Source organism: Arachis hypogaea, chromosome 10 (assembly GCF_003086295.3).
Source record: "Arachis hypogaea cultivar Tifrunner chromosome 10, arahy.Tifrunner.gnm2.J5K5, whole genome shotgun sequence".
Classification (NCBI taxonomy): Eukaryota; Viridiplantae; Streptophyta; class Magnoliopsida; order Fabales; family Fabaceae; genus Arachis; species Arachis hypogaea.
The window spans coordinates 75,170,640-75,185,146 of NC_092045.1; the positions used below are offsets into that span (position 1 = coordinate 75,170,640).

Below are 14,507 nucleotides of genomic sequence, written 5' to 3' on the forward strand. Positions count from 1 at the left end.
TGTTTTGACACCAGTGAGCTCTTTTTCTCTGTGATTCTTTTACTTTATGTTCTGAATCTTCATTTCTCTGTATTATTTACTTGAAAAGATATCTTTTTTTTTATTTTTTTGAATTTTTAATGAAGAGAGAGAAAAACAACAAAATGAAGTAGAACATAAAAATGCAAGATCAAAACAAGTAATGCATGCAAGGACACTTTGAATGTTAAGATGAATACCAAGAATACTTTGAAGATCATGATGAACATCAAGAACATATTTTTGAAAATTTTTAAGGAAAGAAAGACATGCAAGACACCAAACTTAGAAATTTTGAATGTTCAAAAACTATGATTTTGAAAATACATATGGAAAACAACATAAAACATAAAACAGGAAAATCATGAGATCGAACAAAGGAAATCATCAAGAACAACTTGAAGATCACAGAAGAACACAATGCATGAATTTTTTTTCGAAAATAAAAATAAAAATTACCCAATCTAAGCAACAAGATGAATCGTCAGTTGTCCAAACTCGAACAATCCCCGGCAACGGCGCCAAGAACTTGGTATGCGAAATTGTGATTCACACTTTTCACAACTTCGCATAGCTGACCAGCAAGTGCACTGGGTCGTCCAAGTAATAAAACCTTACGCGAGTAAGGGTCGATCCCACAGAGATTGTTGTCTTGAAGCAAGCTATGGTCATCTTGTAGATCTCAATCAGGTGGATTCAAATGGTTATGAGTTTTTAATAATTAAAAGGTAAATAAAATGGAAAATAACATAGAGATACTTATGTACTTCATTGGTGGGAATTTCAGATAATCGTTTGGAGATGCTTTGTTACTTCTGAACCTCTGCTTCCCTATTGCTTCCATCCAATCATGCGCACTCCCTTCCAAGGCAAGCTGTAAGTTGGTGGATCACCGTTGTCAATGGCTACCATCCGTCCTCTTAGTGAAAATGGTCCGGCTACGGTTCTCATCGCAGGACTAATCATCTGTCGGTTCTCGCTTGTGTCGGAATAAGATCCATTGATCTTTTTGCACACTGTCACTGCACCCAACAGTCGCGAGTTTGAAACTCGTCATAGTCATCCTACTCAGAATACCACAGACAAGGTTTAGACTTTTCAGATATCAGGAATGCTGCCAATTATTTCTAGCCTATACCACGGAGGTTCTGATTTCACTGATTTGAATGCTCTATTGTTAGGAGATGCTAGTCAAACGCATGGATCAGAGACCCAAGAGAATATACTCTAGCTAGCGTCCAATGACTACGTTGAACATCATGTAGACCGCTTTATGGTTGTCAGGAACACAGATCTTGGCTAAGCGAGTATTGAAGATGGAGGGTGATTGTCACGGGTCACCCCTTCAGTTTGACTTAACTGACTTAAGTACAAGAGTATATCTTGGAGAAGAAGTAGGCATGAATTGAATGAAAAACCATAGTACTTGCATTAATTCATGAGGAACAGCAGAGCTCCTCACCTTAATCTATGAGGTGTAAAAACTCCACCGTTGAAAATACATAAGAAAACAATGGTCTAGGCATGGCCGAATGGTCAGCCTCCAAAAAGGGTTCGAAGAAGTCCCAAAAGGTCAAAGACTTCCAATACAATAGTAAAAAGTGCTACTATACTAGTAAACTAGGTTTACAGAAAATGAGTAGATAGTGCAGAAATCTACTTCCGGGGCCTACTTGGTGTATGTTTAGGCTGAGCCTTGAAGCTTTCACGTGCATAGGCCATCCTTGGAGTTTAATTCCAGCTTTGGTGCCAGTTCCGGCGTTTTACGCCAAAAAAGGGTCTCTGGTGGGCGTTTGGATGCCAGTTTGGGCCATCAAATCTCGAGCAAAGTATGAACTATTATACATTTCTGGAAAGCCCAAGATGTCTAGTTTCCAACGCAATTGAGAGCGTGCCAATTGAGTTTCTTTAGCTCCAGAAAATCAAGTTCGAGTGCAGGGAGGTCAGAATCCAACAACATCTACAGTCTTTTCTCAGCCTTTGAATCAGATTTTTGCTCAGATCCCTCAATTTTAGCCAGAAAATACCTGAAATCACAGAAAACACACAAACTCATAATAAAGTCAAGAAATGTAATTTTTTCATAAAAACTAATAAAAATATACTAAAAGTAACTAAAACATACTAGAAACTACCTAAAAACAATGCCAAAAAGCGTATAAATTATCCGTTCATCAGTCCACAAGTCCTAGTCTAATCATAATGAAAGACTAGCTTCAGTGGCATTCAAGTCAACTAGCAACTTCCAATCATCAATCAACAAGAGAGTTTGATAACTCAAGTGTTACTAATTGCTCAACCCAAGCCAAGAGGAGAAAAATCTACTCTAGCATCCTTCTAAGCATTTAATCAAACACTTGGAAGGCATAAAAGGAAAGTAAATCAAATTGCAAGAAAAGTAGATCTACACTACCAATTGCAAGGAATTAACAACAATAAAGCAAGTCAACAATAAAAGAAATCAAACTTAAATTGCATTAAAGGAAAATAAGAGGAACAAGAGTGCATCAATAACAAAGTAAACAAGTACAAGGAGTAAAGTACAAAACTAGAGAGAGGAAAGGTAGAAGAACAAGAAATTGTAAAGGAAAAGTAATTCAAAGCATGAACTAAACCTAGATATAAGAAATCCTAATCTAGATCTAATCTAATTATAGAGAGAAGAGAGAGATTTTCTCTCTAGAAACTAACTAAAACATGATTCCAACTAAATCTATGACTACTTGGTAACTAACTCCTTTAATCTTCCTTCAATCCTTGAGTTTAATAGCATCAGAAGTGAGTTGGATTTGGCCTGGGAAGCCTAGAAATCGCCCCCAGTGGATTCAATTTAGGTGGGTCACGTGCGAGCACTGACGCGTACGCATGGGTCACATATACGCGTCGATGGCATTTTCAATCCACGCATATGTGTATGTCACGCGTATGCATCGCCATGTGACTTCACTTTCCACGTGTGCGTGTCTGCTGCGCGTGCGCGTTGATCTCAGCATCCCAAATCCTTGTTTCTTCATGGATTCTCCACTATGCATGCTTTCCTCTTCACTTCTTCCATTCAATACTTGCCCTATGATCCTGAGATCACTCAACAAACACATCAACGCATCGAATGGAATTAAGGTGAATCAAAATCACCTAAAAAGCATGTTTTACACTTAAGCACAAATTAGGAGAAAGTCATGAAACCATGCCATTTCATTGAATAAATGTGAGAAAAGTGGACAAAATCCACCCAAATTAAGCACAAAATGTACCACGAAATAGTGGTGCATCATGTAAAAACCGCAACTAATCAACCGATTAATTAAGTGATTTATTGCCCAAATTAGATTCCAAAAATTTAGAGAGAGAATTTGAGGATTTAAAGGTGATTTTTGGACTCAGCGGGTCTTTCTGAGTCAGAAAATGTGCTTTTTGCAAAAAACCGTGAAAAACTGTGAACCAGCAGTTGAACCGGTTGAACCAGTTCAAGTTTGGCCGGTACCACACGAGAAAAGTAGAAACTGTCAAAAATCTTAGAAAAATATTAGAAATGGAAAATCGGGCGTTAATTTTAAAGGTTTGGCCCGAAGTTGGGCCAAACGGGCTAAAAATGCTAACGGGTTGGACCGGGCCCAAGTTAGGCCCAAGCCCAACATATAAAAGGTTCATTAATGAACCCTTTCACCTCACAAACACAACACACACACAGCAGAAAAGAGAAAGGGGAGGAGAGGAAGAAGAAACACTATTCACCCACCTCTTCTTTTCGCAATATCTCGAGCTACTATGCTTCGATTTGCATGCCATTAACGGCTACGCATTCTTTGTGTCGAGCTCTACAAAACCCATGTAAGAAACTGGTAAGTAAAGTTCTAAATATTTCATGTAAGTGAGTTTTTGTGATTTTGGATGTTTAGGTTTTCTCTAATCCTTGCTTAGCCTTGGGTTTTGACATCCAAATCGGTTTGCAAAGGTAAGAGCCATTAAACCCTTGTAAATTTATATTTAATTGGAACCCTAGGTTGATTTGAGGTGATTTATATGTATATATTTTGATTATTGTGGCTTTGGGAGCTATTGGAACTAAATTGTGCTTATTTGAGTAGAATTGAGAGTTTGGAGTGTGGTTGGAAGATTGTTTGTGCTAATTTGGAGATTTGGTGCATATAGGGAATCGGCCAAGGTATGGTTTCAGTTTCTATTATGTAGTATATAATATTCATGGACACTTAGGCTAGTGGCCCATAGGATAGGTTTGAATTTAAATGGTTGTTGAGTTATTGAATAATGATATGTGGTGATTTATGATGAATTAATGATTGTTGGGTTTGAGTATGATGAATGATGTTAATATGATAATGATGATTGATTGTGTAACTTGAAAAGGCATAATGATGGTATAAGTGATGTTGAATTGGATGATTTGACATTATGGTTGTAAAAGTGTGATATATTGGTGTTGATATTGAAGATGATGGAATGTGAAATAAAATGTGATAATGTTAGTGTATTGAGGTGCAACAGGTTAATTTTGATGAAAAGTGGAGTTTTGAATGGTTTCGTATGGTTTTGGAAGGTGTATGGTAAGAAAATGAGGAAAGTGTAAAGTTTGGTAAAATTGGGTTTTTGGTGAACTTTGTTCGATTATAACTTTTGCCTCGATTTTCAAAATTGATTGAAATTTGTTTAGAATTAAATATCTTTGAAAACTCTTTAAATCGAGATAAAGTTTGCAAAATTTGGAATTTTGTAGAGGAAGTTATGATCATTCAAAGTTGGTGTTAAAAATCTGAAATTTTGCAAAGTTGCAGAGTTTTATGATTTCTGATATGTGCGCACGCACAGCCTTGTGTGGACGCACAACCTGCATAAATTTTGATCTGTGCAGATGCACACACCTATGCGCACGCACAGGCGGGGAAGTGCGTTCTGTTTGCCGCGCTAGCACAGCTTTTGCGCGCATATATCTAAGGAAAAATTCAACCTGTGCGGATGCACACGTTGGGAAGGCCATTCTGTTAGGGGCACTGGCACATGTTGTGCGAGTGAACAGATTCTGTAAGTTTTGCCACCTGTGCGTACGCACACATTTTAAAATTCCTGGGCGTGCGCACGCACAGACTCCTGTGCGGCCGCACACGTCCTGTTTCTCAAATTTACTTGTTTTCAACTATTCTACCTTCCTAACAAGGTTGTAATCTTCTATAACACCATTTAAAGACTTTTGGGCTTGGTTTTGAGTATTAGAAAATGAAGGCCTAGGTTTCTGGCGGCCTGAGGATGGTTTGATGTCATATGAAGGGTGATGGATATATGAGATGAGAAATTATGATTTGTTGATGTTTTGGAAACTGAATTGTGAATAGACAGTGGTTGAGATAAGTCGGGGACTCAGATTGAGATGATGGAGCTCTGTATACTGAAAATGCTTTTGAAAACCACTGAAATAATGTTTTTGCTGAGATTATGAGACGCTATGCGCCCGACAAGGACGATGGTTAATCCCGCTTGCGTTGAGATGTGAGGTCTGTGGCAAGAGTATCCCACTCGCATCCCTTCAGAACTATAGAGCGTGCAGGCGCCGGTACCTGGACAGTGATCTGAGCACTATATCTCGGGGGTTCCCATATGAGAATTCCGAAGGGCGACGTCTCCATGGAAATGTGTCGGGTTGGCAGTTGAACCAACAATGTTATATCACAGCCAGTAGGGTAGGCATTCATCATATGTATTTTCTATCTGTTTGTATGCTTTGTTTACTTGTAATGGGTTGCCTAATTGAATAACATGCTTACTTGCTATTTGAATTATTTGCCTTATATGCTTCTACTTGTGCTTTATTTACATTGTATATTACCTGTGTTTTCTACTGGAATTGAGGAGGTTTGGTAGGCGGTGGTGATGGGATCGCATGGAGGATCGGTTGGTGAAGGCTATGGGACAGTGGTGTTTGGTTAGAGTAGAAATCCCCTAAGATAGATGACCTGGTTTATTCAAGTTAATGTTGGTACATTTATGCTTATCTGTTTTAGAATGCTTAAGTAATGAAATCTTGTGATGGATATAGAGCTTAGGATTGCCTTTGGCATCCCGAGGTCTTATATCCTACATCATAGGGAACTATTACCATACTGAGAACCTCCGGTTCACATACCATATTTCTGTTGTGTTTTTCAGATGCAGGTCGCAACCCACCTCGGTGAGTTGCTTCGGATGGTGACAGAAGCGGATGATCTTGGATTCTTTTGGAGTCTTTTGGTTTATTTTGTTTATACATCTCTCCTTTTGTATTTTGTTTTGCCTAGAGGTATGTATATGAGAGAACAAAACTTGTATAAGCTATTTTCACTGTATGTTTCTGTATACCTGTATATGGCTAGCCGGCTTAAACTTCACGAGTCGTGACTAGTTCCCTATGATATTATATACTTATCTTTTGTTATATCTTATATGTTTCTTGTGCCTTAAGTTAGTAGCTTCATTAGTACGCTTTGCGCTTTGAAATCCTATTTTTGAGCTATATCTTTCATCGGGCTTCTAGATTTTACTATTCTTTCTATATATACATTATGTATAAGCTTAGAACTGTCGTAATCTCTGATTAACCTTTGCTTTACGATGCGAGGTAAGGCTTAGGCTAATTAGGGTGTTACATTTAGTGGTATCAGAGCGGTTCGTCCTCGTGAGCCTGAGAGATGGACCGATTGTGCTGTATTGCATACTCTGTGTGTTTGTCTTTTCTTTGATGCTATTAGGTTATCTGTTTGATATTCCATAGCATGCTTGTTTGTGAGTGCCTGTTAGGGATAATTGAAGCACTAGACTTTTGATATTGAGACGGATCACCTTGATATCGATTGTTTGGTGTAGACAGGAACCCTAATGGCCACTCGCGGACGAGGTCGAACACGTACATGAGAAAGTAGGAATGAGCAACCAGCTGACAATCATGCCGAATTCATGGCGGCAATGGCGAATCTCGCTAATACCATGGAAGCTAATGCTGTTGCGACTCTGTAAGCTGTGTAGAGATTGGGCCAATCGGCCAAGAATGGAAATGGCAATGGGAATGTTGAAGGGATTGCCAATGATAATGCTAAGGGTAATGACGAAAAAACGGGAGGAGTTTTGATGACCTTGGTGACGTTCCTCAAGGTTCATCCACCAACTTTCTGAGGATCCACAAATGCTACTAAAGCAGACCATTGGTTCCAAACCTTGGAGTGTGCCTTACAGGCACAGCATGTTCCCCTCAATCAATATGTCGAGTTTGCCGCTTATCAGCTAGCAGGAGAAGCCCAGCCCTGGTGGCAAGCTAAGTGTTGTTTGCTACAGCTTCAGAACACCGACATTCCATGGGAGGTGTTCCAGACGGCTTTTTATAGGAAATACTTCCCTGAGTCTGCAAGGGAAGCAAAGGAGATGGAACTAATGCAGATGAAGCAAGGTTCCCTATCTGTGACAGACTACACCAAGAAGTTTGAGGAGCTCTGTAGGTTTTTTAGAGTATGTCAAGGTGCCCTGGAGACTTACGAGAGCTGGAAATGCATCAAGTATCAGAGGGGGTTGAAGGATAACATCATGACTGCTGTGGCTCCATTGGAGATTCGTACTTTTTTTGACTTGGTGAACAAGGCTAGAGTAGTGGAAGAGTACGCCAAGACCGTGGCGGCATCCAAGGACAATCATGGAGGGAGCTCTAGTCGGGGGCGTGACAAGTACTTTCATCCGAGAGGACAAAGCTTCAAGAGAGGAGGATATGCACCTCAAGGCCAAGGGGGCTTTAGAAAGAATAATCAGAAATAATTTCAGTATGTTAAGGGAAGAGGAAATCAGAGTAAGAGTTCTCCGGATTTAGTTTGTGATCGTTGTGGATGTTTTCACCCTTATGACTCATGCAAGATTGATTTAGGTGGTTGCTTCAATTGTGGGTTGCCTAGCCATATTGCGAGGGATTGCACTCGTGGGAGGAATCAGAATGTAGGCCAGAGTCAGCATCAAGGTCGAGTCTTTGCTGTGAATGCATGCCAAGGATGCTTCCAAGGTGGATCCGTTGATGAGAGGTATATGTCTAATTGGTGACAAGTCCTTAGTTGCATTATATGATACTGAAGCTTCGTATTCGTTTATTTCATTTGCTAAAGTTGAGGAATTAAGCTTGAAAGTGTTAGAGTTACCTTTTGATCTGCATGTACATACTCCGCATCAAACAGTTATGACTAGCTCAGGTTGTAGACAAGTAAGTTTCAAGCTTAAGGGTAGAGACTTTGTGCACGATTTGATCTGCTTACCAATGGTGGGGATAGAAATAATTTTAGGGTTTGATTGGTTGTCAAAGAATCCGATTTTGTTGGATTGCTTTGAACGGACTATTCGGTTTATGCTGGAAGGAGAAAATGGAGCAGTGGTAGCTACGGGGTATTACTTGAACTCTGTAATGGTGCATTGTAGTAGGGAGGAGTGTCAGGGTTATATTCTGTTGGTTGCTAGTGCGTTGGGTGATGCCCAGAACTTAGATCGGATACCGGTGGTTAGAGATTTTCTAGAAGTGTTTCCGGAAGATATCCCTGAGTTCCCACCTCAAAGGAAAATTGAATTTGCGATTGAATTGGTGCCGGAGCCAGACCATTGTTGATTGCACCGTATAGAATGGCTCTGATAGGGCTGGCAGAATTAAAGACTCAACTGGAAGAGCTTCTGAATAAGATGTTCATTCGACCGAGTGTATCACCATGGGGAGCGCCAGTTTTATCGGTGAAGAAGAAAGATGGAGGAATGCGTTTGTGTGTGGATTATCGACAATTAAATGAAGTGATAGTGAAGAACAAGTACCCACTGCCAAGAATAGATGACTTGTTGGACTAATTGCAAGGAGCTGGAGTATTTTCCAAGATCGATTTGAGATCCGAGTACCATCAGATAAGAGTGAAGGAGGATGATATCCCTAAGACTGCATTTAGGACACGCTATGGACACTATGAGTTTGCGGTAATGTCCTTTGGGTTAACGAATGCACCTGCTGTTTTCATGGATTACATGAACAGAGTCTTTCGTTCCTTTTTGGACAAACTCGTAGTGGTTTTCATAGATAACATCTTGGTTTACTCTAAGACGGCAAAGGATCATGAGAAACATTTGAGGATTGTGTTGCAAATCTTAAAGGAGCGGAAGTTGTACGCTAAGTTGTCATAGTGCGAGTTCTGGAAGGAGGAAGTAAAGTTCTTAGGCCACGTTGTGAGTAAAGGAGGAATAGCTGTAGATCCTTCTAAGGTAGAAGCGGTGATGGAATGGGAAAGAACGACGACGGTGACAGAAGTCAGAAGCTTCTTGGGTTTAGCCGGATATTATAGGAGGTTTATCGAAGGATTTTCCCGGATCGCATTACCGATGACAAAATTGACAAGGAAAGAAGTGCCATTTGTGTGGACGTCAGAGTGCGAAAAGAGTTTTCAGACTTTGAAGCAGAGGTTAACTTCAGCACCTGTTTTAATCTTACCGGAACCGCATGAACCGTTCAAAGTATATTGTGATGCTTCTTTGAAGGGTTTGGGTTGCGTGTTGATGCAACACCGGAACGTGGTGGCTTACGCATCACGTCAGCTGAGACCGCATGAGGTGAACTACCCAACTCATGACTTGGAATTAGCGGCGATTGTGTTTGCATTGAAGATTTGGAGACACCACTTGTACGGAGTATGGTTTAGCGTCTTTTCTAATCATAAGAGTCTCAAGTATATCTTTGATCAGAAAGAACTAAATGTGCGCCAATGAAAGTGGATGGAGTTGCTTAAAGATTATGATTTTGAGCTAAGTTATCATCCTAGAAAGGCGAATGTGGTAGCAGACACTTTGAGTCAGAAATATTTAACAATTACTTGGATGAGGATCAAGGAAGAAGAGTTAGTGGATAGGTTTGTAGATCTTAAGCTGGATATTGGTGAAGTTGCCAGAAGAGCTTGTTTGAACAAGTTACAGATCTCAAGCACGTTTAAATCAGAAATACAAAGGGCTCAGCAAGATGAGCAAAAGCGTCAGCAATTGTTTCAACCAGTTGTTGATAAGAGGCGTGAAGAATTCACTACAGATGATGAAGGGTTGTGGAGGTATAAAGGGAGGATTTGTATACCGGATGCTGGGAGTTTAAGGCAGGATTTGTTGTCAGAAGCTCACAATAGTGGGTTTTCTAGTCATCCCAGAAGCACGAAGATGTATTATGATTTAAAGAAGATGTTTTGGTGACCTGGGATGAAGGGTGACGTAGCAACAGTGGTATCCAAGTGCCTAACGTGTCAGAAAGTAAAGATAGAACACCAGAATCGTCAGGAATGCTACAACCACTTGAGATTCCTCAGTGGAAGTGGGAGGGAATCGCAATGGATTTTGTGACCGGTTTATCGAGGACTAGGTCGGGATTTGATGTGATTTGGGTGATTGTAGATTACTTAACCAAATCTACTCATTTTCTGCCTATCCGAGTAAACTGTTCTATCGAGGAGTTGGTGAGATTGTACATCAAGGAGATTGTAAGGTTGCATGGTATGTTGTCGAGCATAGTATCGGACCGTGATCCCCGATTCACTTCAAGGTTTTAGGGAGCTTTCCAAAGAGCCTTCGGTATGAAGCTATGTCTCAGTACCGCATATCATCTGCAAACTGATGGACAGTCGGAGAGGATTATTCAGACGTTGGAGGATATGCTGAGAGCATGTGTTCTGGATCAACCCGGAAGTTGGTATCGTTACATGTCATTGGTGGAGTTTGCGTACAACAACATCTTTCATGCGAGCATTGGGATGGCTCCATATGAGGCCTTGTATGGACGGAAGTGCCAGTCTCCACTTTGTTGGTATGAATCAGGTGAAGCAAGCGTTTTGGGTCCAGATTTAGTAGCCGAGACTACTGAGAACATTAAGTAGATTCGTGCAAGGATTCTAATTGCCCAAAGTCGATAGAAGAGTTATGCAAATCAGAGAAGGAAACCGTTAGAGTTTAAAGTGGGAGAGCAATTAAGACCAAGAAGTTGAACCCAAGATATATAGGACCGTTTGAGATTTTGAAGAGATTCGGGTCGGTGGCTTATCAAGTAGCTTTGCCACCTCATCTGTCTAACTTGCATGACGTATTCCACATGTCACAGCTCCGTAAGTACACGTTGGATGCGGCTCACATGTTGGAGCCTGAATCGGTCGAGTTGAAAGAGAACTTGACTTTCCATGTGACACCCGTGAGGATCGATGACACTAGAGTGAAGAAGCTGCGAGGAAAGGATGTTTCGTTGGTTAAAGTGGCTTGGGAGCGAGCAGGAGTAGAAGAGCACACTTGGGAATTGGAGTCTGAGATGTGAAAGGATTATCCTGAGCTTTTCTCAGGTAATTCAAATTTTGAGGACAAAATTTCTTATTTGGTGGGGAGAATGTAAGAATCGCAACTAATCAACCGGTTAATTAAGTGATTAATTACCCAAATTAGATTCCGAAAATTTAGAGAGAGAATTTGAGGATTTAAAGGTAATTTTTGGACTCAGCGGGTCTTTTTCTGAGTCAAAAAATGTGCTTTCTGCAAAAAACTGTGAAAAACCGTGAACCGGCAGTAGAATCGGTTGAACCGATTCAAGTCTGCCCGATACCGCACGAGAAAAGTGGAAACTGTAAAAAACCTTAGAAAAATGTTAGAAATGAAAAACCTGGCGTTAATTTTAAAGGTTTGGCGTTGGGCCAAACAGGCTAAAAACGCTAACGGGTTGGATCGGCCCAAGTTAGGCCCAAGCCTAGAGCTTGATAATTATATCTTTGGAACTCCGATCCCTATATGTATATTACTCTTTTGTTTTCGATCTTATTCAGCCTTATACGCTTATCAGGATGAATGTGATGCAATTTTTCTATTTTGTTTAGCTTCTTTTTCAAGGATCTTAGTTATAATATGATGAGTGAATATTTTATACACTTTTTTGCACTGTTTTCTTAGTGTTTTTAGTGTATTTTGTTAAGTTTTGTTATATTTTAGTAGGTTTTAGAGCAAAAATCACTTTTTGGATGATACTTTGAGCTTTTGTATTTTTCTTATGATTTTAGGTGATTTTTGGGTGAATTTGACAAGTTTTGGCAAAGCCTGATTCAGAGGCTAAGGAATGATAGCAGATTCTGTCAGATCCTGACCTCCATGCATTCTAACGAGTATTTATGGAGCTACAAAAGTTCAATTGATGCGCTGTCAATGGTGTTGGAAAGTTAATTTCCAGGACTTTCCAGCAATATATAATGGTCTATACTTTCCTTTGGATTGGACTACCCAAAATGGGCGTTGAACGCTCAAACTACCCCCTAGGTTGAGGCTAGGAGCTCTGCTGATTCCTATGGATTAATACAATTACTTTTCCACTTCAATATATGTTTGATTCTATTCTCTAATGTACTTCTGTTCTTCATCTTTATGAATTTGGGGTGGAACGAAAGTGTGACCCCCTATTCTACATGAGTTCTTTACGAGTCCTGACTCAGATAGTATTGAGTTATAGCTTGAGAGTGCATCACGGGTTCCAACAAGTTACTTGCGCTAATTAGGATATGTGACATAAAATCTCGTTAGGCAGGGGTAATTGAGGTTCCTGTGGCTCTAAGGGCTAGAATCATAGAGCGTCATTCTCTGATCTGGAAGATCCGACCTTGTCTGTAGCGTTTTGAGTAGGATCATCAAGAGATTGAATTGCTTGCGCTTCACCCTCTCCCATATTGATCTAGCCTATTCGGGTATTTGGTTTAGATCTGAGGAGATTGATGACCACGACCAATGGCTTAATCACTTACAGCTGTGCCATTGAAGGAATCATTTATCGTTTGAGTAGTCAGTATGACATGTTATTCTAGAGGAATAAGCATCTCCGACGCCTTAACTGATTTCTCACTACTGTTTCTATGTTTAATTATTATTGCTTGTTTATGCGCCTACAACAAACAACAACTATCTTTCCATTCGCCTGACTAGATCTGTAGGATAACTACAGCTTGCTCAGTCCAGCAATCCTTGTGGGATTCCACCCTCACTCACATGAGGTATTACTTGGACGACCCGGTGTACTTGCTGGTTCAGTTGTGCAAGTCACAAATTCGCGCACCAAGTTTTTGGTGCCTGATGAGAGAACTTTTGCGTGGTCTAGAATTCAGAATAAATTCCCATTGCAAGTATAGCTTCTAAACCAACAAAAGTCCTTTCATACAAACGTTTTGGTTGTCACAAGTAACAAAACCCTTTTAAAATTGATAACCGAGTATTTAAACCTCGGGTCGTCTTCTCAAGGAATTGCAGGGAGGTATGTTCTTATTATTGGTCATGCAAAAGTATGTTTGGGATTTTGGATTAAGGTAAAAGGTTAGTTGAATGACAAGTAAAATAAAATAATAATAACTGTAAAATAAACTCTTGGCAAAGCATGAGAACTGGAAGTCCTATCCTAGTTATCCTTATCAATTGTGATGAGAATTGGAGTTTTCTCCTACTTTGTTAACCTCTAACTATGAAGGTAAGTTAAGTAGATGAATTAATTCGAATCCTCAAGTCCCAGTCTTTCCTTGGGAAAAGTTAGAGTTATTGGATCTCGAATCAATTCTTGAAGAATTCCAATTTTCAATCAACAATTAGTTTGATAACCCAAGAGTCACCAATTAATCAACCAAAGCCAAGAATGTAGAAAGTTAAATTAAAATCACAAATATCTGGAATACCTCAAATAACATACATTCGAAGCAATGAAATCTAACATGGAAAAGTTCATAAGCCAATTGGGCAACATAAATCAAATACAAATAAAAGCATTAAAACATCTCAAAGTAGAAGAGAAGTCAAAATAAAGAAATATTGAACCCGATGTGAAGATGAGATAAATTCCTAATTTCTAAAAATCCTAATCCTAAATTCTAAGAGAGATGAGAGAACCTCTCTCTCTAAAAACTACATCTAAAACTAAAAAGTGAATTATGAGTCTAATCTGAAGTGTCCTTAATTCCTCCACTTTGCAGCCTTTAATTCGTGTTTTCTGGGCTTGAAACTGGGCCAGAAATAGCCCAGGATTCGATGTTTGCGAATTCTGCCACGATGATTTTCACAAATACGACACGTCCGCGTGGATGATGCGTTCGCGTCACCTATCTGTACAGCCACTATGGAAAATTATATATCAAATCGAAGCCCCGGACGTTAGATTTCCAACACAAGTGGAACCGCGTCATTTGGACCTCTGTAGCTCAAGTTATGGTCGTTTTAGTGCGAGAGGGTCAGGCTGACAACTTTGCAGTTTCTTCAACTTCTTGTATTCCTTCCACTTTTGTATGCTTCCTTTCCATCCTCTAAGCCATTCTTGCCCTCTAATCCCTGAAATCACTTAACACACATATCAAGATATCTAATGGTAATAAGAGAGGATTAATAATAAAAGAAAATAAAAGCCAAAGAAGCATGTTTTCAATCACAGAACAAATTCTGGGAAGGAATTGTAAAACATGCAAATAGTA

The 14,507-nt window shown here is 39.8% G+C and overlaps 1 protein-coding gene across 1 annotated transcript; it reads left to right on the top strand.

Annotated features, from left to right (window-relative positions):
* The first annotated feature begins 8,020 nt into the window (after positions 1 to 8,020).
* On the top strand, positions 8,021 to 8,635 carry LOC112717639 (uncharacterized). Its single transcript, XM_025769616.1, has one exon. It carries the CDS (start codon positions 8,021 to 8,023, stop codon positions 8,633 to 8,635), a length of 615 nt encoding a protein of 204 aa, XP_025625401.1.
* Positions 8,636 to 14,507: the final 5,872 nt, after the last annotated feature.

Excerpts from the sequence above, each read along its gene's own strand:
- LOC112717639 (XM_025769616.1), top strand. The coding sequence starts at position 8,021 with ATGCATGCCAAGGATGCTTCCAAGGTGGATCCGTTGATGAGAGGTATA.